Raw genomic sequence first — 27082 nt, forward strand, 5'->3', positions numbered from 1 at the left:
TCACCTTAAACAGTAAAGATCAGTCTTTATCTATAAAAGAATTGTCACCAGAGGGGTCTGTCGAGGGGGAAGTTATGCCGACTAACTCTCTCCACGTGTCGGACCCTTCGCCTCCCGCTCAAGGGACGCACGCTAATATGGCGCCAAGTACATCAGGGACGCCCATAGCGATTACTTTGCAGGACATGGCTGCAATCATGAATAATACCCTGTCAGAGGTATTATCCAGATTGCCTGAATTGAGAGGCAAGCGCGATAGCTCTGGGGTTAGACGAGATACAGAGCGCGTAGATGCTGTAAGAGCCATGTCTGATACTGCGTCACAATATGCAGAACCTGAGGACGGAGAGCTTCAGTCTGTGGGTGACGTCTCTGAATCGGGGAGACCTGATTCAGAGATTTCTAATTTTAAATTTAAGCTTGAGAACCTCCGTGTATTGCTTGGGGAGGTATTAGCTGCTCTGAATGACTGTGACACAATTGCAGTGCCAGAGAAATTGTGTAGGCTGGATAAATACTATGCAGTGCCGGTGAGTACTGATGTTTTTCCAATACCTAAAATGCTTACAGAAATTATTAGTAAGGAGTGGGATAGGCCCGGTGTGCCCTTTTCCCCACCTCCTATATTTAGAAAAATGTTTCCAATAGATGCCACTACACGGGACTTATGGCAGACTGTCCCTAAGGTGGAGGGAGCAGTTTCTACTTTAGCAAAGCGTACCACTTTCCCGGTTGAGGACAGTTGTGCTTTTTCAGATCCAATGGATAAAAAATTAGAGGGTTACCTTAAGAAAATGTTTATTCAACAAGGTTTTATTTTACAGCCCCTTGCATGCATTGCGCCTGTCACTGCTGCGGCGGCATTCTGGTTTGAGGCCCTGGAAGAGGCCATCCATACAGTTCCATTGACTGAAATTGTTGACAAGCTTAGAACTCTTAAGCTAGCTAACTCATTTGTTTCTGATGCCATTGTTCATTTGACTAACTAACGGCTAAGAATTCCGGATTCGCCATCCAGGCGCGTAGGGCGCTATGGCTCAAATCCTGGTCAGCTGATGTGACTTCAAAGTCTAAATTACTCAACATTCCTTTCAAGGGGCAGACCTTATTCGGGCCTGGTTTGAAAGAAATTATTGCTGACATTACTGGAGGTAAGGGTCATACCCTTCCTCAGGACAGGGCCAAATCAAAGGCCAAACAGTCTAATTTTCGTGCCTTTCGAAATTTCAAGGCAGGTGCAGCATCAACTTCCTCTGCTTCAAAACAAGAGGGAACTTTTGCTCAATCCAAGCAGGCCTGGAAACCTAACCAGTCCTGGAACAAGGGCAAGCAGGCCAGAAAGCCTGCTGCTGCCTCTAAGACAGCATGAAGGAGCGGCCCCTATCCGACAACGGATCTAGTAGGGGGCAGACTCTCTCTCTTCGCCCAGGCGTGGGCAAGAGATGTTCAGGATCCCTGGGCGTTGGAGATCATATCTCAGGGATATCTTCTGGACTTCAAAGCTTCTCCTCCACACGGGAGATTTCACCTTTCAAGATTATCTGCAAACCAGATAAAGAAAGAGGCATTCCTAAGCTTCGTACAAGATCTCCTTGTAATGGGAGTGATCCATCCAGTTCCGCGGACGGAACAAGGACAGGGGTTTTATTCAAATCTGTTTGTGGTTCCCAAAAAAGAGGGAACCTTCAGACCAATTTTGGATCTAAAGATCCTAAACAAATTCCTCAGAGTTCCGTCATTCAAGATGGAAACTATTCGAACCATTTTACCCATGATCCAAGAGGGTCAGTACATGACCACAGTGGACTTAAAGGATGCCTACCTTCACATTCCGATTCACAAGAATCATCATCAGTTCCTGAGGTTTGCCTTTCTAGACAGGCATTACCAATTTGTAGCTCTTCCATTCGGGTTGGCTACAGCCCCAAGAATTTTTACAAAGGTTCTGGGCTCACTTCTGGCGGTCCTAAGACCGCGAGGCATAGCGGTGGCTCCTTACCTGGACGATATCCTGGTACAGACGTCAAGCTTTCAAATTGCCAAATCTCATACAGAGATAGTAATGGCATTCCTGAGGTCGCATGGGTGGAAAGTGAACGAAGAAAAGAGTTCTCTATCTCCTCTCACGAGGGTTTCCTTCCTAGGGTCTCTAATAGATTCTGTAGAAATGAAAATTTACCTGACGGAGTCCAGGTTATCAAAACTTCTAAATGCTTGCCGTGTTCTTCACTCCATTCCGCGCCCCACGGTGGCTCAGTGCATGGAAGTAATCGGCTTAATGGTAGCGGCGATGGACATAGTGCCATTCGCGCGCCTGCATCTCAGACCGCTGCAATTATGCATGCTCAGTCAGTGGAATGGGGATTACACAGATTTGTCCCCTCTACTAAATCTGGATCAGGAAACCAGAGATTCTCTTCTCTGGTGGTTATCTCGGGCCCATCTGTCCAAGGGTATGACCTTTCGCAGACCAGATTGGACAATTGTAATAACAGATGCCAGCCTTCTAGGTTGGGGTGCAGTCTGGAACTCCCTGAAGGCTCAGGGTTCATGGACTCAGGAGGAGAAACTCCTCCCAATAAATATTCTGGAGTTAAGAGCAATATTCAATGCTCTTCTGGCTTGGCTTCAGCTAGCAACACTGAGGTTCAGATTTCAGTCGGACAACATCACGACTGTGGCTTACATCAACCATCAAGGGGGAACCAGGAGTTCCCTAGCGATGTCAGAAGTCTCCAAGATAATTCGCTGGGCAGAGACTCACTCTTGCCACCTGTCAGCGATCCATATCCCAGGAGAACTGGGGGCGGATTTTCTAAGTCGTCAGACTTTTCATCCGGGGGAATGGGAACTCCATCCGGAGGTGTTTGCTCAATTGGTTCTCCGTTGGGGCAAACCAGAATTGGATCTCATGGCATCTCGCCAGAACGCCAAGCTTCCTTGTTACGGATCCAGGTCCAGGGACCCAGAAGCGGCACTGATAGATGCTCTAGCAGCGCCTTGGTTCTTCAACCTGGCTTATGTGTTTCCACCGTTTCCTCTGCTCCCTCGTCTGATTGCCAAAATCAAACAGGAAAGAGCATCAGTGATATTGATAGCGCCTGCGTGGCCACGCAGGACCTGGTATGCAGACCTAGTGGACATGTCATCCTTTCCACCATGGACTCTGCCTCTGAGACAAGACCTTCTAATACAAGGTCCTTTCAATCATCCGAATCTACTTTCTCTGAGACTGACTGCATGGATATTGAACGCTTGATCCTATCAAAGCGTAGCTTTTCCGAGTCAGTAATTGATACCTTAATACAGGCACGAAAGCCTGTCACCAGGAAAATTTACCACAAGATATGGCGTAAATATCTTCATTGGTGTGAATCCAAGAATTACTCATGGAGTAGGGTTAGGATTCCTAGGATATTGTCCTTCCTCCAAAAGGGTTTGAACAAAGGATTATCAGCTAGTTCTTTAAAGGGACAGATTTCTGCTCTGTCTATTCTTTTACACAAGCGTCTGGCAGAAGTTCCAGACATTCAGGCATTTTGTCAGGCTTTAGTTAGAATTAAGCCTGTGTTTAAACCTGTTGCTCCTCCATGGAGCTTAAACTTGGTTCTTAAAGTTCTTTTTCTGATGGCTATTTCCTCGGCTCGAAGAGTCTCGGAGTTATCTGCCTTACATTGTGATTCTCCTTATCTGATCTTTCATTCAGATAAAGTTGTTCTGCGTACAAAACCTGGGTTTTTACCTAAGGTGGTTTCTAACAAGAATATCAATCAAGAGATTGTTGTTCCATCATTATGTCCTAATCCTTCTTCAAAGAAGGAACGTCTTTTGCATAATCTAGATGTAGTCCGTGCCTTGAAGTTTTACTTACAGGCTACTAAATATTTTCGCCAAACATCTAACCTGTTTGTTGTTTACTCTGGACAGAGGAGAGGTCAGAAGGCCTCGGCAACCTCTCTTTCTTTTTGGCTTCGGAGTATAATCCGTTTAGCCTATAAGACTGCTGGACAGCAGCCTCCTGAAAGGATTACAGCTCATTCTACTAGAGCTGTGGCTTCCACCTGGGCCTTTAAAAATGAGGCCTCTGTTGAACAGATTTGCAAGGCTGCAACTTGGTCTTCGCTTCATACTTTTTCCAAATTTTACAAATTTGATACTTTTGCTTCTTCGGAGGCTGTTTTTGGGAGACAGGTTCTACAGGCAGTGGTTCCTTCCGTTTAAGTTCCTGCCTTGTCCCTCCCATCATCCGTGTACTTTAGCTTTGGTATTGGTATCCCACAAGTAATGGATGATCCGTGGACTGGATACACTTAACAAGAGAAAACATAATGTATGCTTACCTGATAAATTTATTTCTCTTGTAGTGTATCCAGTCCACGGCCCGCCCTGTCCTTTTCAGGCAGGTCTAAATTTTAATTAAACTACAGTCACCACTGCACCCTATGGTTTCTCCTTTCTCAGCTTGTTTCGGTCGAATGACTGGATATGGCAGTGAGGGGAGGAGCTATATAGCAGCTCTGCTGTGGGTGATCCTCTTGCAACTTCCTGTTGGGAAGGAGAATATCCCACAAGTAATGGATGATCCGTGGACTGGATACACTACAAGAGAAATAAATTTATCAGGTAAGCATAAATTATGTTTTTTAGTGCCTCTTTGTGTCGCAGCAGTAATTTTAGCTCAGCAGTTGCGGTCACATGACCGGCTTTACTTCTTAACGTTTCTGAGGAAAAATTAGTTTTTCTCCATTTCTGGGTGATCCGGTCTTAATTGGTAGTGGTAAGACACCTCCGTAATTGAGGTGTGGTGTTGCCTGAGGGGTAATTTAGAAGTTTATTTAATGTTTATTAAATGTTTTTTCTTAACTTTTCTCAAATAAATTTAGCTGGGGATTGATCCTAATTTGGGATAAAATGTTAAGGGAATTTTCTTCCAAAAATGGAAAGAGTCCATAGCTGCATTCATTACTTTTGGGAAATAAGAACCTGGCCACCAGGAGGAGGCAAAGACACACCAGCCAAAGGCTTAAATACTCCTCCCACTTCCCTCATCCCCCAGTCATTCTTTGCCTTTTGTCCTAGGAGGTTGGCAGAGAAGTGTCAGAAGTTTTTTTCTTTTTTTTATTTTATATTTTCTATATTAATGTTTCTTATGGAGGGTGCTACTCTTCCACAAGAAACAGGAGTTTTAAGTAGTCCTGTCAGTCTCTCGTGTGAGGGCTTGGGTGAAAATGAGAGTCTGGAGATGCAGTGGGAGCTTCCCCTGCGATACCATCTAGACTCGTATTCACAGCTCCCTTCAGCACTTGGCGTTGTCATACTTCACTTCACTACCTGCTGTCCTCTCTCAAGTCCATGGTGGAGGCGATGCTACTATTCATCACACTTGAAGGGCCGTGTTCCTGTTCCACTGCGTGGATTCCGGTAAGATCGTTTCATTTACTGTAACGCATTTGTTAGGTAAAATTCAGGGTCTCAGTGGGACCCCTTTAGTATCTTGGAATTAAGGGTTAATATCTACTGAGGGTGATTATTGAACAGGGTTTTTTTTAATCATGTTTTTATTATGTGATTTAACCTGCTTATGTGTAGTGTTTTTCTGGCTCTTGGCTTGGAACATATAGACTTTCTAAGTGACGCGACCTTACGGTTGGGGGCACTTTTGTTTTTTGGACTGTACGGTTCACCTGGTGTCTCCCATTTCCGCATTCCTGTCTGTGTGGCGTCTGAGTAATAGTCTGCTGCGGTCTGGTTCTCAGGAGGTGGCGAGTGCCCCAGTCATTGGGGGTGTCTGGTGCCATTTCTATTTCTCTTGTAAGATGTATCGAGTCCACGGATTCATCCATACTTGTGGGATAGTCTCCTTCCTAACAGGAAGTGGCAAAGAGAGCACCCACAGCAGAGCTGTCTATATAGCTCCTCCCTTAGCTCCCCCCCCCGTCATTCTCTTTGCCTGCTTAACTGCTAGGAAGGGTAAAGTGAGTGTGGTGACAAAAATGTTAGTTTTTATTTTCTCAAGCAAAAGTTTGTTATTTTAAATGGTACCGGTGTGTACTATTTACTCTCTGGCAGAAAAGGGATGAAGATTTCTGCAAGGAGGATGATGATCTTAGCACTTTGTAACTAAGATCCACTGCTGTTCTCACAAGGGCTGAAGAGTACAGGAAAACTTCAGTTGGGGGAACGGTTTGCAGGCTAAACTGCATTGAGGTATGTTCAGTCTATTTTTTTCTAGACAGACTGTGTTATTTATAGAAAGGGCTGGCAATATCCCCATGAGGGAAAGGTAAGCTGTATTCAGAAAAAAGGAATCCAAGCTTGCATAAAGGGCTCATTAGTTACTGGTGACACTGATAGGAAAAAAACTTTTTGGTTTTATTGCAAATATAACGTTTTTTGAGGGACTTTAAGGGGTCATTGTGGCTTGTTTAAGGGTTATTAACCCACATGGCTAGTTTAAGAAACACTCTGTTGTGTTTCTTTTAGGCCCCATAACATCGAGTGAGGTGGGAGGGGCCTATTTTCGCTCCTCAGTTGTGCAGTTTCTTTTCCTCAGAAACATCCAGCTACTTCTCCAGAGGTTCCTACTGTGTTTGAGGGTTGTAAAGAGGTTTTTTCCCCCACAAATCGTTCCTAAAGGGCAGGTAGGCGCCACAGCAGAGCTGTGGCAAGGTGCTGAATGTTTTTTTTACCGGTTTTGACATTTCGTCAATCCGGTTTATACATTAAGGGGTTAATTGTTTATTTGCATAGTTGTGCAAAGTTACTAAGGCTTTATGATGCTACTGTAAAAATTTCGTTTTGTTTACTGCTTTTTTACACTGTTTTGCAGAGTTTGTGCAGCTCTTTTTCTCTTAAAGGCACAGTACCGTTTTTTTTCTAAGTGTTATTTACTTTGATTAAAGTGTTTTCCAAGCTTGCTTGTTACATTACTAGCCTGTTAAACATGTCTGACACCAAGGAAAATCCTTGTTCAATGTGTTTAGAAGCCATTGTGGAACCCCCTCTTAGAATGTGTCCCACTTGCACTGATATGTTTATAAATTCTAAAGAGCATATTTTAGCACTTAAAAATATTGCAATATATGATTCTCAGACAGAAGGAAATGAGGGTTTAACATCTAGCTCTCCCCAAGTGTCACAACCAGTAACGCCCGCACAAGTGAGGCCAAGTACCTCTAGTGCGTCGAATTCATTTACTTTACAAGACATGGCCACAGTTATGAATAAAACCCTCACAGAGGTTTTCTCTAAACTGCCTGGTTTACAAGGAAAGCGTGACAGCTCTGGGTTAAGAACAAATGCTGAGCCTCACAGAGGTTTTCTCTAAACTGCCTGGTTTACAAGGAAAGCGTGACAGCTCTGGGTTAAGAACAAATGCTGAGCCGTCTGACGCTTTAGTAGCATTATCCGATATACCCTCACAATGTTCTGAAGTAGGGGTAAGGGATTTGTTATCTGAGGGAGAAATTTCTGATTCTGGAAAGACGCTCCCTCAGACAGATTCTGATATGACGGCCCTTAAATTTAAGCTTGAACACCTCCGCTTATTGCTCAGGGAGGTATTAGTGACTCTAGATGATTGTGACCCTATAGTGGTCCCAGAGAAATTGTGTAAAATGGACAAATACTTAGAGGTTGCTGTTTACACTGATGTTTTTCCAGTCCCTAAGAGGTTTGTGAATATTGTTACTAAGGAGTGGGATAGACCAGGTATTCCGTTCGCTCCATCTCCTGTTTTTAAGAAAATGTTTCCCATATCTGACAATATGCGGGACTCGTGGCAGACGGTTCCTAAAGTGGAAGGAGCTATTTCTACTCTTGCTAAGCGTACAACTATACCTATCGAAGACAGTTGTGCTTTCAAAGATCCTATGGATAAAAAATTAGAGGGTCTCCTAAAGAAAATTTTTGTTCATCAAGGTTTTCTTCTCCAACCTATTGCGTGCATTGTTCCTGTAACTACTGCAGCTGCTTTCTGGTTCGAGGCTCTCCAGATGGAGACTCCATTAGAGGATATTATGGATAGAATTAAGGCCCTTAAGTTGGCTAATTCTTTCATTACAGATGCCGCTTTCCAAATGGCTAAATTAGCGGCAAAGAATTCAGGTTTTGCCATTTTAGCACGCGGGGCGTTATGGCTTAAGTCCTGGTCTGCTGATGTGTCATCAAAATCTAAACTGTTGAACATCCCTTTCAGGCCTGTACTGAAAGAGATTATTTCAGACATCACTGGAGGGAAAGGCCATGCCCTCCCTCAGGATAAAACAAATAAAATGAGGACCAAACAAAATAATTTTCGTTCCTTTCGGAACTTCAAGGGTGGTCCCGCTTCAGCTTCCCCTGCAGCAAAGCAAGAGGGGAATTCTGCCCAATTCAAGTCAGTCTGGAGACCTAACCAGGCTTGGAACAAAGGTAAACAGGCCAAGAAGCCTGCTGCTGCCTCTAAGACAGCATGAAGGGGTAGCCCCTGATCCGGGACCGGATCTAGTAGGGGGCAGACTCTCTCTCTTAGCTCAGACTTGGGCAAGAGATGTTCACGATTCCTGGGCTTTAGAAATTGTGTCCCAGGGATATCTTCTGGACTTCAAAGACTCCCCCCCAAGGGGGAGATTTCACATTTCTCAATTGTCTGCAAACCAGACAAAGAGAGAGGCGTTCTTACGCTGTGTAGAAGACCTACATACCATGGGAGTGATCCGCCCAGTTACAAGAGCGGAACAAGGGCTAGGTTTTTACTCCAACCTGTTTGTGGTTCCCAAAAAAGAGGGAACTTTCAGACAAATCTTGGATCTCAAAATTCTAAACAAATTCCTCAGAGTACCATCTTTTAAAATGGAGACTATTCAGACTATTCTTCCTCTGATCCAGGAGGGTCAATATATGACTACCGTGGACTTAAAGGATGCGTATCTGCACATCCCTATTCACAGAGATCATCATCAATTCCTCACATTCGCCTTTCTGTACAGGCATTACAAGTTTGTGGTCCTTCCCTTCGGGTTGGCCATGGCTCCCAGAATTTTCACAAAGGTGCTAGGGTCCCTTTTGGCGGTTCTAAGACCGCAGGGTATAGCAGTGGCGCCTTATCTAGACGACATCTTAATTCAGGCGTCGACTTTCCAGCTAGCCAAGTCTCACACGGACATCGTGTTGGCCTTTCTGAGATCTCACGGGTGGAAGGTGAACATAAAAAAGAGTTCTCTCGTCCCTCTCACAAGAGTTTCCTTCCTAGGGACTCTGATAGACTCGGTGGAAATTAAAATATTTCTGACGGAGGTCAGAAAATCAAAACTTTTAATCACTTGCCGAGCTCTTCATTCCATTCCTCGGCCATCAATGGCTCAGTGTATGGAGGTAATCGGACTCATGGTAGCGGCAATGGACATAGTTCCTTTTGCCCGCTTACACCTCAGACCACTGCAACTATGCATGCTCAAACAGTGGAATGGGGATTATGCAGATTTATCTTCTCAACTGCATCTGGACCAGGAGACCAGAGATTCTCTTCTCTGGTGGTTGTCCCAGGACCACCTGTCTCAGGGAATGTGTTTCCGCAGGCCAGAGTGGCTCATAGTAATGCCAGGCTGGGATGCAGTCTGAAAATCCCTGAAAGCACAGGGCTTATGGTCTTGGGAGGAAACTCTCCTCCCGATAAACATTCTAGAACTGAGAGCGATATTCAATGCGCTTCAGGCGTGGCCTGAGCTAGCTGCGGCCAAATTCGTTAGATTTCAGTCGGACAACATCACAACTGTAGCTTATGTCAATCATCAAGGAGGAACACTGAGTTCTCTAACGATGATAGAGGTAACCAAAATAATCCGATGGGCGGAGGATCACTCTTGCCATCTCTCAGCAATCCATATCCCAGGGGTAGAGAACTGGGTTGGAGCTCCATCTGGAGGTATTTGTCCAGCTGACTAAGCTATGGGGCACACCAGAATTGGATCTGATGGCGTCCCGACAGAACGCCAAACTTCCTTATTACGTGTCCAGGACCCGGGATCCCCAGGCGGTACTGATAGATGCTCTAGCAGTGCCCTGGTCCTTCAATCTGGCTTATGTATTTCCACCGTTTCCTCTCATCCCACGTCTGGTTGCCAGAATCAAGCAGGAGAGAGCTTCGGTGATTCTGATAGCGCCTGCGTAGCCACGCAGGACTTGGTATGCAGACCTGTCATCTGTTCCACCGTGGACTCTGCCGATGAGGCAGGACCTTCTAATCCAAGGTCCATTCAAGCATCCAAATCTAATTTTTCTGCGTCTGACTGCTTGGAGATTGAACGCCTGATTCTATCAAAGCATGGTTTCTCTGAGGCGGTCATTGATACCCTGATTCAGGCTAGAAAGCCTGTCACCAGGAAAATCTATCATAAGATTTGGCGCAAATATCTTTGTTGGTGTGAATCCATGGGTTACTCATGGAGTAAGATTAGGATTCCTAGAATATTGTCCTTTCTCCAAGAAGGATTGGAGAAGGGATTATCAGCTAGTTCCTTAGAAGGACAAATATCTGCTTTGTCTATTCTTTTACACAAAACGTCTGGCAGATGTCCCAGACGTTCAAGCGTTTAGTCAGGCCTTGGTCAGGATCAAGCCTGTATTTAAACCTGTTGCTCCTCCATGGAGCCTAAACTTGGTTCTTAAAGTTCTTCAAGGGGTTCCGTTTGAACCTATGCATTCCATAGATATTAAGCTTCTATCTTGGAAAGTTTTGTTTTTAGTAGCTAACTCTTCGGCTCGAAGAGTTTCTGAGTTATCTGCTTTACAGTGTGACTCACCTTACCTTGTTTTCCATGCAGATAAGGTGGATTTGCGTACCAAACCTGGGTTTCTTCCTAAGGTTGTTTCTAATAGGAATATCAATCAGGAGATTTTTGTTCCTTCTCTGTGTCCTAATCCTTCATCAAAGAAGGAACGTCTGTTGCACAATCTTGATGTGGTTTGTGCTTTAAAGTTCTACTTACAAGCAACTAAAGATTTCCGTCAAACATCTTCATTGTTTGTTGTTTATTCTGGTAAACGCAGAGGTCAAAAGGCTACGGCTACCTCTCTTTCCTTTTGGCTGAAAAGCATCATCCGTTTGGCTTATGAGACTGCTGGCCAGCAGCCTCCTGAAAGAATTACTTCTCATTCTACTATAGCAGTGGCTTCCACATGGGCTTTTAAAAATGAGGCTTCTGTTGAACAGATTTGTAAGGCGGCGACTTGGTCTTTGCTTCGCTTCATACTTTTTCCAAATTTTACAAATTCAATACTTTTGCTTCTTCGGAGGCTATTTTTGGGAGAAAGGTTTTACAAGCAGTGGTGCCTTCCGTTTAGGGTACCTGTCTTGTCCCTCCCTTCATCTGTGTCCTAAAGCTTTGGTATTGGTATCCCACAAGTATGGATGAATCCGTGGACTCGATACATCTTACAAGAGAAAACAGAATTTATGCTTACCTGATAAATTTCTTTCTCTTGTGATGTATCGAGTCCACGGCCCGCCCTGTCTGTTTAAGACAGGTAGTATATTTTTATTTTAAAAACTTCAGTCACCTCTGCACCCTATAGTTTCTCCTTTTTCTTCCTAGCCTTCGGTCGAATGACTGGGGGGGCGGAGCTAAGGGAGGAGCTATATAGACAGCTCTGCTGTGGGTGCTCTCTTTGCCACTTCCTGTTAGGAAGGAGAATATCCCACAAGTATGGATGAATCCGTGGACTCGATACATCACAAGAGAGAAATTTATCAGGTAAGCATAAATTCTGTTTTCTCTAATTGAAACAGAGATAGGGGATTTGTTTACACATAGTTTCACAAAGCAAATAACAAAAAATTAGTTCTTGGTCTTATCATAAATATATGTGTAGATAAAAATACATACATATATATATTATTTAATAATACTCCGATATCCTGACATATTAAAGTTTAAATATACGCGGGGGTTCTCCCTCTGTACTTCGCCCTGCATTGCACAAAGTTACTTATGGGAGATATCTCCCACTTGCAAGGACAGCCCCCTTTTTTTTTTTAATAGAATTTCATGAGGGCTGCCCCTGTGAGTGTCGGAGTGGAAAACCACGTCTAGACTGGGAAATCTTTTGGAATCGGGGCCTTAGAGAGAACCATTGAAAATAAGCATTTTAGTACCTATCTCTCCCACCTCCCTCTGGAAGTGTGATTTTTCTTACTGTAGTTTATTTTTACATAGCTTTTGTATAATCAGTACGTATCTATTATTTTATATAGTATAAATTAGTATATCCTAGTCTTCTTAGCACCTTTCACCTCATCTCCTCTGTTAGTAGAAGTTCACCAATTTTAAAGGACATAAAGCTGCATTGAGAAACTGCTCTTACGCACTAAAATATTTTCTTATAGCACTATTGATTCCCTTAACCTATGTGTTTAACCAACATAAAGTGGCACTACTGGTCCCAAACTGTGCAAAGCCAATTGGGGTGGCATAATCATGTACCACGTCCTCTTATGAAGACATTTAACTCTCTTTTTTCACAGCAGAATGAATATCTTTCAACACAGCTAGGTGAAAAAGAACGGGAGCTTGAGAGAACGAAAACTGTTGTGGCCGACTTCAAATCTAAATGTGAGTGTATTGTCCATTGATAACTGTAAATTACTTTTGAAATCATAGAAAAATAAACTTGTAGTTGGTGAAATGTGTGTACATGCTTTGTTTATTTGCCCAGTAAAGTCTCACTTTAATAAATCTTTTTCCATTGCCAGTAAAAGAGCTTACGGAAGAAAATAAACAAATGCAGCAGGGCATGGGAGAAATATTACAAGCCATCAAAGACACACAGCAAGATCCTATGCTTAAAGGAGGAGACGCAACAATTGTAATACCTAGCCTGGAAAGATTAGTTCATGTCAGTAAGAATTTGATGTTGCTTATGCAGCATTTTAAATAACAAAATCTATCACTAACTATTTTCATTGCTTTTATCTTAAGATTGATACTGTAGTACTTCTACATAATTTACAGGCACATAATCCATAATTATAAATGTATCTTTGCGCATAAATTCACAGAAACTTTTAAACGGATACTGAACCCAATTTTTTTCATTCATGATTCACATAGAGCATGTAATTTTAAGCACGTTTCTAATTTACTCCTATTATCAATTTGTCTTCGTTCTCTTTATTTAAAAAATCAGAAATGTAAGCTTACGAGACAGCCCATTTTTGGTTTTGAACCTGGGTAGCACTTGTTGATTGGTGGCTAAATGGGTTCAGTATCCCTTTAAATAGCAGCTCATACATGTATAGTTTACAAACTGAATTTACATTATGATATCACTTTTTTTTTCTTCTACTCACATTACATAGATTTAAAAAAAAAATATGTTCAAATGTATGCATTGTTTACAGCAGATATTCTCTTTTAGGCAATAGAAACAAAGAATACTGGAGGCATATTTGACATTAGTGTTCATCTGAAAGCTCAAGTTGATCAGCTTACAGGACGAAATGAAGAAATAAGGCAAGAGCTTAAAGAATCAAGGAAAGAAGCTGCAAATATTTCAAACCAGTTGATTAAAGCCAATGAAAAGGTATGACACTTTACAGATGCAGTTGTTAAAAAATGTAATTCTACATAAGTGAACCTTTGCACTGCATTTTAATTATCATTAATATCATTATTATTATGTCGCTCTATTTCCCCATTATCATTTCTTGCAATTTCCTAAACTGGCTACAGTCTATAAAGTGAACAGAAATGAATGTGGTTTTATATCCTTAAAATGTATTTTCTTCAGGTTACACCACAAAACACCTGAACTTTCTCTCTAATTCTATTTCTACTTTTAGTTTGCTCTACCTTATATGTTAAAGGGACACTGAACCCAAATTTTTTCTTTCGTGATTCAGATAGAGCATGCAATTTTAAACAACTTTCTAATATACTCCTATTAGCAAATTTTCTTCATTCTCTTGGTATCTTTATTTGAAAAGCAAGAATGTAAGTTTAGATACCGGCCCATTTTTGGTGAGCATCCTGGGTTGTTCTTGCTGATTGGTGGATAAATTCGCCCACCAATAAACAAGTGCTGTCCAGGGTACTGAACCAAAAATTGGCTTGCTCCTTAGCTTTTTCAAATAAAGATAGCAAGAGAACGAAGAAAAATTGGTAATAGGAGTAAATTAGAAAGTTGCTTAAAAGTGCATGCTCTATCTGAATCACAAAAGAAAATATTTGGGTTCAGTGTCCCTTTAACTTTAAACAATTGAGGACTTTTGAGCTGTAAACTAGATGGAGTAAAAAACTTTTAAGGGACAATAAAGTAAAAATTAAACTTTAATGATTCCGATATGTAGTATATATTAAACTTCTGTTACCAAATTCATTTACTTCTATTATCAAATAGCCTTGTTCTCTTGGTATCCTTTGTTGAAGATTGACTGCAAAAATACTACCTAGTTAAGTACACATAGCTTCTGTAGATTGTAACCATTCTGTTGCCTATCTTTCCCTAGATTTCACATCTTGAAAATCAGCTTGCTCTTCAACATAATTCGGAAGGAGCTAATATTGTATTCAGGGCAATAAACCTACCAGAAGGAATGTCTGTTTCCAGCACTAATCTCATCAATACACTTAACGAGTACGTTTTGCATCTTTTGAAGGTAATTTCATAACCATTTAATTAATTACATTATAGAAAAGACTTAGACTTGCTGCTAATATAATAGTGATACTGAAACTACATGGCACATTTCTTTCTAATAGTAGTGAGAGTCCACAAGACCTTACTCCTGGGAATTACCTGGCCACCAGGAGGTGGCAAAGGCACCCTACAACATAGTTCTTAAATATCCCTCCTACTTCCCCTTCCCTCCCAGTAGTTCTTTGCCTCGTCAAGGAGAGTGCAAGGATATACAGTAGGTGTAAATACCCAGAGTTTTATATACCACTGGCTGTGTTTAGGTAGGGACTTTGTAAGTACCCCTAGCCACCCACATTGTATACTGTGTAAGTTGGACCTAATTGGCAGGGTTTTTTCAGACAGTGTGATAGTTTGTAAACAGGGTATATGTTTGTGCACAGGGCAGGCAGCTTTTATATATGGCTGTCTGAGGACTTTGTGTATATTGGGGCCCCTCAGTTTTACTTCTGTGTGCTGTGAGGTATCATTGGCTTCTATTGGGAGCTTTATTTATATCTTTTGTGTGAAGAGGTTATGGCCTCTAAATCACCCTCTGCCCCGGTAACTCAGTGCTCTGGTCACATTCTAGACCTACCAGTGCACTGAGACAGTGGCCGTGTCACAGATTAGAGCGGGGACATAGTGCGCTTGTCTTTCGGTGGCGAGGAAGGAGTTAACTAACTTCCTGCTGCAGTAGAACGTTTTAGCTTGCTTCCTGTCTCTTCCTCTCTCTGCATAGCCAGATGCAGAGAGAGCAGTACTTCTGTCACCATTCTTTACCAGATTGTGTAAGAGACCTCAGGAGGGGTAAGACCCTATACCAGAGCACATAGGGGTGTTAAATGATATGTATATTCGAATTTGATATATTGGTGACAATTTTTAAGGACACTAAGGGGACACTATATTAAATTATATTAGGGTAAAAAGGGGCTTCTCAGCAAGCTTGTAAGCTACGTTTTCCTGATTTTTATCCTTCAGTATTTATAGATGGGTTAGTGGTCTCTCTTACTGACAGTCATGGAGCAACCTAAGTCTGCAACCATTTCTAAGGTTTCATCTGAGGGCAATCCCTCAGATATTGTTATTCCAGTTAATCAATGTATGTTATGCAAGGTGGTCAGTGTATGTGTCCTTGCACAGTATTGCAGCTCTTGCCTTACATCTGTTCTTCAGACTCATTCTCAGGGTCCCAGATCCCCACCTTCTATGGGACATCCACCTGTGTATATTACTCAGGATGGAGTGACAGAGTTTGCTGCAGAATTTAAACTCAGTTGCAGTCTGCAGTTACTGAGGCGATTGCAGCAATGCTGCCTGCAAGTAAACAGAAGCTTAATAACATGTCTTCAGGATCTTCTTTCATGGGTAGCTGGTCCTTCGGTTGCCAGATTTTGACAAGACTTCTGGTTCAGAGGGAGACATATCATCAGATGAATCTGAGGTCATTACCTTCCAGTTTAAGATGGATCATCTACGATCCTTTCTTAAGGAGTTACTAAAGACTCTAGGAGTTTAGGAACCTAAACAGGTTGAGGACAGAAGCTAGATCCCATTTTTAAACCCAAGTCTAGGGCCTCTGAAACCTTTCCTGCTCCATCTTTGGTTTCTGACATCATTTCATAGGAATGGGATAAACCAGGAGTACCGTTTACTTCTCCAACGTTTAAGAAACTTTTTCCTGTAGCTGAGTACAATTTTATATCAATATGGTACTATTGCCAAGTTAAACGGTGCTATATCTACCTTGGCCAAACAAACTGCTATCCGTTTGGAAGACTGTATTTCTTTTAAGGTCCCTATGGACCGAAAGCTTGCGGGTTAACTTAGAAAGGCTTTCTTACAAGGGAGCATTGTTTCAGCCAGTAGGAAGTATTGCTGCAGTTGCAGGAGCTGCCTGCAGAATTCTGGTGGGACTCCTTATCTGATCTGGTGTCTGTGGATTCTTCCTTAGAGGAGATCAAAGACCACATACAGTCCTTAAAGACAGCAAATTCATTCGTTTTTTATGCGATTATCCAGATTATCTGCATTAATGCCAGAAATACAGCCTTGGCAGTCTTGTCCAGACAAGCTCTCTGGCTTAAAGTGCCAGTAAACCTAAAAAATAATGTTAAATAATTCTGCACATAGTGCAGAATTATATAACATTATATTAGTGCTAGTTTTTTATTACATAATATATCCGGTGATTTTTTATATTATGTAATAAAAAACATTTTTTTTTAGGTTTACTGTCCCTTTAAGTCATGGTCAACTGACATGGTGTCCAAGTCTAGACTGTTTACTTTAGCCTTTAAGGGTAAGAACCTATTTGGCCCTGGTTTGGATTCAATTATGTCTATAGTGACAGGGGCAAAAGAGCTTTCTTGCCTTTTAGACAATAATCTTGAATGAATCATCCAAGCCTACCTGGAGACCAAATCCAATCTGGAGAAAATCCAAGCAGCCCAATAAATCTTCCTCTGATTCCATGACCGCTTGAAGGTGCGGCCCCCAATCCGGATTCCTCTCCGATAGGTGTCAGACTAAGCCTTTTTCGAGAGGGATGGGCTCAGTACATTCAGGACCCTTGGGTATTGGAGTTTGTTTTTCAGGGATACAGAATAGGATTCAGATCTCGGCCTCCAAGGGGGAGGTTTATTATGGCTTACATTTCCAGAAGGCCAGAAAAGAGTGACTTTTCTTCAGTGCATAAATTATTTGCAGGACAAGGGGTAATTTTCCCAGGTCCATAGTCAGATCAGGGAAAACGATTCTATTCAAACCTTTTCATTGTGCCGAAAAAATGTGTGACGTTCAGATGCATCTTGGATCTTAAGACTCTGAACAAGTTTTTAAGGGTCCCATCTTTCAAGATGGAAATCATCAGGTCAATTCTACCTTTAGTACTTCAGGGTAAATTTATATCTTCAATAGACCTGAATGATGCGTATCTTCACATCCCTATCCATCAGGTTCATCATCAGTTCCTCCGATTTGCCTTTCTGAACAGGCAATACCAGTTCACTTCTCTGGTCTTTGGGTTAGCTACATTTCCCAGAATTTTCAGTGATTTGGGCTCAATATGATATCTTGGTTTAGGTGCCATCTTTACCTTTAGCAAATGCTCACACCAAGAAGTTACTCTGGTATTTTCACAGTCATGGCTGGAAGGTCAACATAGCCAAATGTTTTCTCACACCTCGAACAAAAGTGTCTTTTTTTGGTGAGTTTTCATAGATTTAGTGGCTATGAATAATTTTTTTAAAGACCAACGTAAGCTCAAGCTTCAATCAGCTTGCCAGAAGCTTCAGTCTCTCCCTTCCCCATCTGTATCTCAGTGCATGGAGGTAGTGGGTCTCATGGTGGTGGTGTCAGACGCCATGCCGTTTGCAAGATTTCATTTGCACCCTCTACAACTATGCATGTTGCAACAGTTGAACTAAGATCACCTACTTGTCTCAGTTAGACATGTGGTAGAGCCTTCCACCAGATATTGGCGATCAACGTCCTGGAACTACAGACGTGGCCCCTTCTTTGCTCAGTCCCATTTATCCGCTTTCAGTCCGACAGCCTAACAATGGTGTCGTACATAAATCATCAAGGGGGAACGTGCAGTTCCCTACCAATGCAGAATTGGGTGGAGGTACATCAATGCATAATCTCAGCCATTCACATCCCAGGAGTGGACAACTGGGAAGCAGACTATTTGAACCGTCAGGCACTCCACTCAGGATAATGGTCTTTCAACCTTGAGATTTTCGATCAGCTGATAAATTGTTTAGATTCTCTCCCCAGAACCTGGTATGCCAACCTGGTGTGGATGTATAGTGCTCCTCTGTGGCGGCAGCCTCAGAGGCCGGATTTTCTGGCTCAAGCACGTTCTTTTATCAAAACTTGCAGTCTCTCAGCCCTACTACTTGGAGATTAAATTGTTGATTCTTTCTCAGAGGGGCTTCTCTGACTCTGTAATTGAAACTCTGGTTCTGGCTTGTAAGCCTGTTACAGGCGGATTTATCATAAGGTATGGAACATTTTTTTGTCTTGGTGCTCTGATCGAGATTTCCAGATATTCAGTCCTTTGTGCAGGCTTTGTTGAGAATTAGACCTGTGATCAAGCCTGTTGCTCCTGCTTGGAGTCTTAATTTGGTTTTTAAAGATTTACAACATCCTTAATTTGAATCAGCGAAAGAAAGAGGAAGCGGAGCACTGAGATAAAGTAAAAGTTCAATTTTATTATATCATTTAAAACAAAAAAGCATAAAGGAGATAAAGGGTGCTATTCCTTGCAAAAGGGTTCAGCTCAAACAGCCGCTGACATGTTTCGGAATTCCGCCGTTATCAAAGCTGCTGAACTGTGTTGGGAATAGCCCTCTTTTAAAACACAATGGCTGAACCCTATTGGGCAATAGTAAAAGGGGGGAGGATTTCTTGTTAACCCCTTAGTAACCTATTACAAATAGGATTTATATATAATGTTACTTGAAACAGATAACCAAAAAGCCAGGTATGTAAACCCATGTAAATAATTACTCACACAATTTAAATATATAATTGAGAAAATGAGAACAACTGAAATACAATTCTTAAGCACATAGGTAGTTGTCAATTTGAACCATGAATACTGCATTTACATCTTAAAATTTTTTTACGAAACAAAAAATATATATATTATATAGAGAGAGCATGTCCTGTTAACTTGCCAAAGAGCTAAGCTCTCTAACTGAACTCTAAATATTAGTTGAAAGAAGGGTACTTGAATACTACAGTTACAGAGGTGTATGACCTATGAGTAAATTACTGAACCTGTATTCTTATAATTAACTCATATATGCAGGCTACCTGAATTACTAGCCTAATAGATATCCTCCTATATATTGAGGTCATATATTGAATATTCTAGTGGTATCAAGGGAGAAATGGTATATGGTGCTGTAAAGGGATTGGTGACATGGAAGTGGTGTAAGTATAATAAAGGCATATTTTGGGCCATATTCTATAATAAATTGTGAATATAACTACCCTAAGAATGGGGTTGAAACAAAAATCATTCTCTTATATATTTATTAAATATATATTGAAGTAGTATGGCTATCGTATGTCCTGTACTATTATGTGCACTACATATGCTAGATGTGGACATGATAAAAATAAATTAAATAAAATATTCAAAAATAATAAAGTTACATAATCTCACTGTTCAGGAGTTATAGGGAATTGCCTTTACACCTCAATCATTCCCAGTGATTGATCAGGTCATACATTGAATTTAGACCTACTGGATGTCTGGTTTTCAATGTGAAGATCCAAAAGATCTCACATTTGGATAAAAGTTTGTCCCTATCCCCTCCTTTAGGAGGTTTGAGTACTCTCTCTATGCACGTCCACCGAAAGGTTTCAGAACTTTTGTTGTGAACAGTTGTAAAGTGTTGGACCAGGGGGGTACTTGCTGTTCCTGCCCTGATGCTCGAGAGGTGCTCCCTAATCCTTGATCTGACCTCCCTGGTAGTGAGGCCAACATACTGTTTGGCACACACTGTACATGACGCTAGGTAGACCGTATAGGTCGATCTACAATTTAGACACATGTTAATAGGGAATGATTGACCCGTGGCCGATGACCTGAAATGATCACTCATTTCAACTTTTTCGCAGGCGACACAATCCCTATTGTGACACTTAAACATTCCCTTCTGGGTGAGCCAAGATGACTCATGTTTTTTAGTGTCCTCGCTAATTCTTGTTGGGGAGACCACATTACCTATAGTTTTACTTCTCCGATACGAGAAGTGGCAGGATTTGGTTGTTAAATCCGCTAGTCCATCATCAGCCCTGAGCATAACCAGATGTTTTTTGATTATCTCACAGATCTGTGGATACTGCTCTGAATGGTCAGTCACAAAAAAGAGATCATTCTGCGTGTTATGCCTTTTGCTTTGTTTGGGTTTAGGGTGCAGTAGATCCATTCTATCAATTTTTCTGACCTCATCTAGGGTTGATGTTATACAGCTGCTTGCATAACCCCTCGCTTTGAGTCTGTCAGATAGTTTCCTTGCTTCTTCCTCAAAATTGTCCAATTCTGAGCAATTCCGTTTTAAACGGATAAACTGTCCCTTTATAATCCCTTTGAACACGCTCTTGGGGTGACAGCTCGTAGAATGTAGTAATGTATTGCCCGAGATTGGTTTTCTAAAGGCTGTGCTACAAACTTTTTCACCAATTACCCCCAAGAGTGTTACATCAAGGTAATTAATACTCATGTTGTTGGACTCAGAGGTGAAGCTCAATCCCAGGTCATTTTCATTGAGAAAGTTGAGAAATGCAGATAATTCGTCCGAACTCCCCCTCCAAATAAATAGGAGGTCATCAATAAACCTCCTATAAAAAACTACATTTGAGCAGAGGGGGTTCCTACCTCCAAAGATGTGGTCCTGCTCCCACCAACCCATATAAAGGTTGGCGTAAGATGGGGCAAACTTTGCCCCCATCGCAGTCCCACAAATCTGGAGGTAGAACACCCCCTCAAACTCAAAGTAGTTGTGGGATAAAAGAAACTCTGCTACGCGGAGCACATACTCACAGAAATCGGGCTCTTGGCCATGGTATTTATTCAAAAACCAAGACAGAGCCTCCAAACCTTTAGCATGTGGAATTGACGAATAGAGTGATTTGACGTCAACTGTAAGCCAAACATAGCCTGCCTCCCACTTGATGTTCTCAAGGAGTTTTAGAATGTGCATGGTGTCTCTTGTATAGCTCCATAAATTGGGAACCATTGGCTGCAGGACCTGGTCCAACCACTCGGAAGTGTAGTGGTGATGAATAAAACAGATTTCATCAAAGAGGCCCACAGACAACTGCACAATGCCCAAGATTATCGAGTGCTGAGCACTGATCCTACCACGATTTTTAAGAGAAAACTTGAGAGTCTAATTGATGACGGCATTGAGGTAGGTTTCTTAGATGAAGAAACTAGTATTTACCTTTTGGTAAATACTCCCACCATTCCGACCTTTAACCTTTTACCTAAGGTCCACAAGTCACTGGACAATGTGGTAGGAAGGCCCATTGTCAGTGGCATAGGATCTCTCTTGGAGCACACTTCCGAGTGGTTGGACCAGGTCCGGCAGCCAATGGTTCCCAATTTATGGAGCTATACAAGAGACACCATGCACAGTCTAAAACTCCTTGAGAACATCAAGGGGGAGGCAGGCTATGTTTGGCTTACAGTTGACGTCAAATCACTCTATTCGTCAATTCCACATGCTAAAGGTTTGAAGGCTCTGTCTTGGTTTTTGAATAAATACCATGGCCAAGAACCTGATTTCTGTGAGTATGTGTTCCGCGTAGCAGAGTTTCTTTTATCCCACAACTACTTTGAGTTTGAGGGGGTGTTCTACCTCCAGATTTGTGGGACTGCGATGGGGGCAAAGTTTGCCCCATCTTACGCCAACCTTTATATGGGTTGGTGGGAGCAGGACCACATCTTTGGAGGTAGAAACCCCCTCTGCTCAAATGTAGTTTTTTATAGGAGGTTTATTGATGACCTCCTATTTATTTGGTGGGGGAGTTCGGACGAATTATCTGCATTTCTCAACTTTCTCAATGAAAATGACCTGGGATTGAGCTTCACCTCTGAGTCCAACAACATGAGTATTAATTACCTTGATGTAACACTCTTGGGGGTAATTGGTGAAAAAGTTCGTAGCACTGCCTTTAGAAAACCAATCTCGGGCAATACATTACTACATTCTACGAGCTGTCACCCCAAGAGCGTGTTCAAAGGGATTATAAAGGGACAGTTTATCCGTTTAAAACGGAATTGCTCAGAATTGGACAATTTTGAGGAAGAAGCAAGGAAACTATCTGACAGACTCAAAGCGAGGGGTTATGCAAGCAGCTGTATAACATCAACCCTAGATGAGGTCAGAAAAATTGATAGAATGGATCTACTGCACCCTAAACCCAAACAAAGCAAAAGGCATAACACGCAGAATGATCTCTTTTTTGTGACTGACCATTCAGAGCAGTATCCACAGATCTGTGAGATAATCAAAAAACATCTGGTTATGCTCAGGGCTGATGATGGACTAGCGGATTTAACAACCAAATCCTGCCACTTCTCGGCAGGTCTCCCCAACAAGAATTAGCGAGGACACTAAAAAACATGAGTCATCTTGGCTCACCCAGGAGGGAATGTTTAAGTGTCACAATAGGGATTGTGTCGCCTGCGAAAAAGTTGAAATGAGTGATCATTTCAGGTCATCGGCCACGGGTCAATCATTCCCTATTAACATGTGTCTAAATTGTAGATCGACCTATACGTTCTACCTAGCGTCATGTACAGTGTGTGCCAAACAGTATGTTGGCCTCACTACCAGGGAGGTCAGATCAAGGATTAGGGAGCACCTCTCGAGCATCAGGGCAGGAACAGCAAGTACCCCCCTGGTCCAACACTTTACAACTGTTCACAACAAAAGTTCTGAAACCTTTTGGTGGATGTGCATAGAGAGAGTACTCAAACCTCCTAAAGGAGGGGATAGGGACAAACTTTTATCCAAACGTGAGATCTTTTGGATCTTCACATTGAAAACCAGACATCCAGTAGGTCTAAATTCAATGTATGACCTGATCAATCACTGGGAATGATTGAGGTGTAAAGGCAATTCCCTATAACTCCTGAACAGTGAGATTATGTAACTTTATTATTTTTGAATATTTTATTTAATTTATTTTTATCATGTCCACATCTAGCATATGTAGTGCACATAATAGTACAGGACATACGATAGCCATACTACTTCAATATATATTTAATAAATATATAAGAGAATGATTTTTGTTTCAACCCTATTCTTTAGGGTAGTTATATTCACAATTTATTATAGAATATGGCCCAAAATTTGCCTTTATTATACTTACACCACTTCCATGTCACCAATCCCTTTACAGCACCATATACCATTTCTCCCTTGATACCACTAGAATATTCAATATATGACCTCAATATATAGGAGGATATCTATTAGGCTAGTAATTCAGGTAGCCTGCATATATGAGTTAATTATAAGAATACAGGTTCAGTAATTTACTCATATGTCATACACCTCTGTAACTGTAGTATTCAAGTACCCTTCTTTCAACTAATATTTAGAGTTCAGTTAGAGAGCTTAGCTCTTTGGCAAGTTAACAGGACATGCTCTCTCTATATAGTATATATATTTTTTGTTTCGTAAAAATTTTTTAAGATGTAAATGCAGTATTCATGGTTCAAATTGACAATTACCTATGTGCTTAAGAATGGTATTTCAGTTGTTCTCATTTTCTCAATTATATATTTAAATTGTGTGAGTAATTATTTACATGGGTTTACATACCTGGCTTTTTGGTTATCTGTTTCAAGTAACATTATATATAAATCCTATTTGTAATAGGTTACTAAGGGGTTAACAAGAAATCCTTCCCCTTTTACTATTGCCCAATAGGGTTCAGCCATTGTGTTTTAAAAGAGGGCTATTCCCAACACAGTTCAGCAGCTTTGATAACGGCGGAATGCCGAAACATGTCAGCAGCTGTTTGAGCTGAACCCTTTTGCAAGGAATAGCACCCTTTATCTCCTTTATGCTTTTTTGTTTTAAATGATATAATAAAATTGAACTTTTACTTTATCTCAGTGCTCCGCTTCCTCTTTCTTTCGTTGATTCTATGACCTACCAGCGTGAGCACTGAGAGAGGAGACTGCTCCTCGTTACAATCCCTGACACTCGCACTGCTGAACGGACACTACAGCCACCACAGTTTACTATGAGATTCGCCTTGGATTGACTCCCCTCCAATCAGGAGCAAGCTACTGAGCTGAGGACGTATCTCCACCAATCTGGTGAGAGATTACACTGAGGACGGATAGATGGTTCCCGCCCCCCCCTCCCTCCAGGAACGTCTGACGAGGGATCACAGGCACCAACAGCGGATGCAGTTAGTTTGCTACTTACCGGACAGGCTGGAGATGTAATGCCACCGGAACACTGCGCTTACCGTTCTGAGGTTTTTCCTACCCTGCCCCCAGGACCGGATGCTTCATAGGTGAGAGGAGGGGGGAATGCTTACACCACACTACGGCTATTTGGTATTTACATATCCTGAGTGTCTGTGAAGTTACATTTATATTTATACTACAGTGACTTTGTTACACATTTAATACCGGACACGCATACCTGGGACTACACCTTTTTGTTATCATCCTTAATTTAAACCCATGAATTATTTGGACATCAATACATTATCTTTGAAAGTTTTGTTTTTGCAGGCTATCTCTTTTGCTCACAGAGTTTTGTAATTGTCTGCTCTATCTTGTGATACGCCTTACTTGGTGTTCAATCCGAATTAAGCCGTTTTACGTACTAGTTCTGGTTTTCTACCAAAGGTGGTATCAACGGGAAACATTAATCAAGAATTTTTTCTTCCGTCATGTCCTTATCTAATGAGAGACTCTTGCATAATTTAGATGTCATCAGGGCTTTGAAATTTTTACCTACAAGCGACAAAGGATTTTCATCAGTCTTCCAGTCTGTACATCTTATTTTCTGGTAAACATAAGGGCCAGAACGCTACTTGAGTGTCTTTGGCCGCTTAGTTGAAGAATTTGATCCTCAAGACTTACTTGGACGTGGGTCAGCAACCGCCCACCATAATTAATGCTCTTTCCACTTATTCTGTTTCTACTCCCTGAGGCGTTTGTATAAAAAATATGCAAGGCTGCAACCTGGTCTTCTTTGCATACCTTTACCAAGTTTTATCACTTTGATGTTTTTTCCTTGGCAGAGTCAGCATTTAGCAGGATGGTTCTTTAGGTGGTGGTTCCTAGTAAATAGGTGCCTACCTTTGTCCGACCCACAATTTTCCTTGTGTGTTGGTTCCCATGAGTAAGGTCTCATGAACCCGCCCAATTTTTTTTGGTGGTGGCAGTCTTAATTTGCACTTCTTTACCCTACTATTTTTATTACTTTTCCTCCTATCCTTGGCTATACGGCTATATCTACTACTGGGAGGGAAGGGGAAGTAGGAGGGATATATGAAAGAGCTCAGATGTAGATGTCTTTGCCTCCTCCTTGTGGCCAGGTGATGTAATTTCCAAGAGTAAGGTTTTGTGGACTCTCACTACAAAGAAAGAAATGAATTTATCTGGTAAGAATACATTTAGTTTTTTCATAAAATCTCTGAAAATGCTTGAATTGCCTGAGATGAAGGCGATATTTTCATATGTCAAATATCCTTTAATGTTGTAAAGTGTGATCATTCCTTTTGATATTTTTTGACTTTTCAATAACACTTTGACCCAAACTTTGTTGTATTGTCACTTATTTTTATTGTTGTATTCTGCAGGAAACTGAAACTAAAGAACAGTCTATTAACAGATTAGAAGAAACGTTAGAAGAGTATAAAAGAAAGTTTGCTGTGATTCGCCATCAGCAAGGCATACTATATAAAGAGTATCAGAGGTATAACAATTAAGTTTAGATGACTTACTATAAATTGCTTCATTTAAAGCCATATATTAATCTTAAAATATTTGATGTATTTGTATACTTTATTGTAGAGGATATATTATTATTATCAGTTATTTGTAAAGCGCCTACACATTCTGTGCACTATAAACACAGATATGGTATGCAAGATAACCATTACATTGAAACAAGTGGGTAGAGGGCCCTGCCAAGAGTTGCACTGTTGTAATTTGGCTCTCCTAAAGGTGATCTACTAACAGTTGGGCCCGTAGGCTTACATGCTATGTGGTTTAAAGGGATAACAAAGGAGGGAAGAACTGAGGTTAGAAAAGGTTAGCGCATATTATATGCATTCCTGAACAGTAGAGTCTTTAAAGAGTGCTTGAAACTTTCAAAACTAGGGCAGAGTCTTGTGGAGTGAGGTAGAACGTTCCACAAAAAAGGGGCCAGTCTGCAGAAGTCTTGTAGACGGGAATATGAGGAGGTAACGAGAGAAGGGGGGGAGGTCATGAGTTGATCGAAGGGGATGGGAGGGAGAATGTCTGGAGACGAGGTCTGAAATACATATTTTTTTTTTTTTTTTTTTAAATAATTTTTATTGAGGTAAAATGTCAGACAGAAATAAAAAACTTCATAAAGCAGTATCATGGCAACATGCCCATTTGACAAATATGAAATTTTACAAGGTGAATTAAACAAGCATGTCATTACATCTAAAGGTTCTGGACTTAACTCAATCCAATTGTATAACTTTAAGCCATGAGCGTTACCTCAGTTTTACATAAGTGCATGGAAATAGGACAAATAAAACAACTTCAACCGTCTAGCTGAATGTAAGCCTAGCCTCATTGACCAAAAGAAAACATTGTGTAGGCTTGTGTTAGTCCTTGGATCATTCAGCTGAACCTTTAGCTAGGTAAGAGAATTAAGCACCAGAATGC

At 41.4% G+C, this 27082-nt stretch overlaps 1 protein-coding gene across 1 annotated transcript in view; it reads left to right on the plus strand.

The window, feature by feature from the left end:
- The window catches only part of CEP290 (centrosomal protein 290), an 862077-nt gene that overhangs the window by 132391 nt on the left and 702604 nt on the right, over positions 1-27082 (plus strand). The window contains 5 exon segments of the mRNA XM_053716925.1: positions 12506-12590; positions 12731-12873; positions 13396-13560; positions 14486-14635; positions 26020-26135. Of these exon segments, the coding sequence (XP_053572900.1) occupies positions 12506-12590; positions 12731-12873; positions 13396-13560; positions 14486-14635; positions 26020-26135 (659 nt within the window).

The sequence above is a fragment of the Bombina bombina genome, chromosome 6 (assembly GCF_027579735.1).
Source record: "Bombina bombina isolate aBomBom1 chromosome 6, aBomBom1.pri, whole genome shotgun sequence".
Classification (NCBI taxonomy): Eukaryota; Metazoa; Chordata; class Amphibia; order Anura; family Bombinatoridae; genus Bombina; species Bombina bombina.